Here is a 1988-nt window from a genome sequence, read left to right on the forward strand (position 1 = left end):
GTATTAGGGGTGTACAACATGCATCTCTCACAAACATTCCACATGGCTTAGCTTACTTACCTGATCTATAAGTTCTGAATTCATGACTCTAACAAGTTTTTCAATAGACTTCAGTTCAGTTCAGTCACTCAGTCGTGTCCAACTCTTTGCAACCCCATGAACCGCAGCACGCCAGGCCTCCCTGTCCATCACCAACTCCCAGAGTTTACCCAAACTCATGTCCATTGAGTTGGTAATGCCATCCAACCATGTCATCCTCTGTCATTCCCTTCTCCTCCTGCCCTCAATCTTTCCCAGCATCAGGGTCTTTTCAAATGAGTCAGCCCTTCGCATCAGGTGGCCAATAGATTTACATGGAATAAAAATATCCATCTTGAAAGTAAATGCAAGGTTTATTCATTCAAAGTTGTAAATTTGATAATTATTATTCTGCTTCTTTTTTAAAAATTTATTTATTTTAATTGGAGGATGAATAATTACAATATTGTGATGGGTTTTGCCATACATCAGTATGAATTGGCCATAGGTATTACACTCCTCCCACCCTCCTCCCCACCTTATGTACAGGAAATATAGAAAGGTTTTAAAATTACATTAGTTACTCCTTTTAGTAACAAACAACTTGGATTCAGATTATAAACAATTCAAATTAAAAAGTGCAGCAACCTGTCACAGAGCCATGAAAATACATTATGACAAGATAAAGATTATCTTTTATTTCACCTCTTGAAGAACTGTTGAGTATTTTCAACAAGGTGATGTGATCACAGGTAATACGTTAAGGTAATGAGGACTAATGAGTGTCAGATCTTGTTTTCCACTTGGTCATTGCAGCCTGAAGTATTGGTATGTTAGAACCTCAACTTGTCTTTTTCTCGGAATCCTGATGTGAAGACCCCAGGTTGGTACAGAGACCATCCCACAGGGAGCCTCTCTCCCATCCCTCCTGCCTCTTTCTTTCATCTCAGAATCAAAAAGCCAGGTTCATCTAAATGTAAAGGAGATTTTGGTGAAGTCTATAAACCCCAGAGCCTCAAGACATGATTGGGATAAAGATGGTTAATGCTTTGGAAAGTAAAATTATACTTTTTCTTTTTTTTCCCCCCTCCCTTAATAAAGTTATCCTTTTTTGGAGTCCTTTTCCAATTCTTTGATTTCAAGCAATAGAGCCTATAAGGAAATGAGCATTAAAATACTCTGCTACAAGGAAGAGAGATCAGTAGGCATTCCACTAATTTTGGAAACAAAAACAAAGAAACCAAACCCCTACTTCCCCATAGACACTGGCTTCACCCTGCTCTGACTAAGCCCTGGTCTCCTGGGGTCAGATTCCCGAGAGGATGTTGTGTGTGTTGCTGGGGCAGTTTTATTTCCCCCACTCCCTTCCTGAGAATTCTGCCTGTGGTTAATAAGGCCAAAGGCTAAGGCTCAGGCCGCTACCCCACCCCTGATAAATACAAGAATGCTGGGAGCAGGGAGGGGAAGAGTTGAGAGAGTGTCTGTGACAAGGTGACCAGACAGTGATTGGAGAAGAGAGCCTGCTGGGAGAGAAGGGCCCAAGCCGGGAGGACTTGCATCGCCCGCAGGCTGCGGGTGCGCACCAGGCAGCATGTGCTCCAGGGTTCACCCCGAGCTGCTGCTGCTTCTCGCGCTGCTGATGCTGGTGAGCAGGGACTGGTACCCAGAACGTGGGATTTACCTGCCAGGGGCCCGGAGCTGACCGCACAGCTCCAGCTGGCTCTGCCTATTCGAGGATGGGGGAACGGGGCTGAGTGTGATGTCCTGCAGCTGGGGGCAGGGGGTGGGAGCTTTAGTACTTTCTTTAGGGAAAGAAGAGGGGTTCCAGAATTAACACCAAGGAGGGGTTTAGCAGAGTAGTGGGAACAGGCTAAGACCGGTTTATGTAGGATACACACGTTTAGATTTGTACCAACGCGTTTCCTAAGGACATTTCTTTTCATTTTACATAAGACTGAAAAAATCTCAAT

At 44.1% G+C, this 1988-nt stretch overlaps 1 protein-coding gene across 1 annotated transcript in view; it reads left to right on the top strand.

Annotated features, from left to right (window-relative positions):
* Positions 1 to 1338: 1338 nt before the first annotated feature.
* The window catches only part of CDH26 (cadherin 26), a 46552-nt gene continuing 45902 nt past the window's right edge, over positions 1339 to 1988 (top strand). The window contains exon 1 of the mRNA XM_010841860.1: positions 1339 to 1663. Within this exon, the coding sequence (XP_010840162.1) occupies positions 1610 to 1663 (54 nt within the window). The 5' untranslated portion in view covers positions 1339 to 1609. The remainder of the gene's footprint in view (positions 1664 to 1988) is intronic.

This window comes from Bison bison, unplaced genomic scaffold (assembly GCF_000754665.1).
Source record: "Bison bison bison isolate TAMUID 2011002044 unplaced genomic scaffold, Bison_UMD1.0 scf7180017864167, whole genome shotgun sequence".
Taxonomy (NCBI): Eukaryota; Metazoa; Chordata; class Mammalia; order Artiodactyla; family Bovidae; genus Bison; species Bison bison.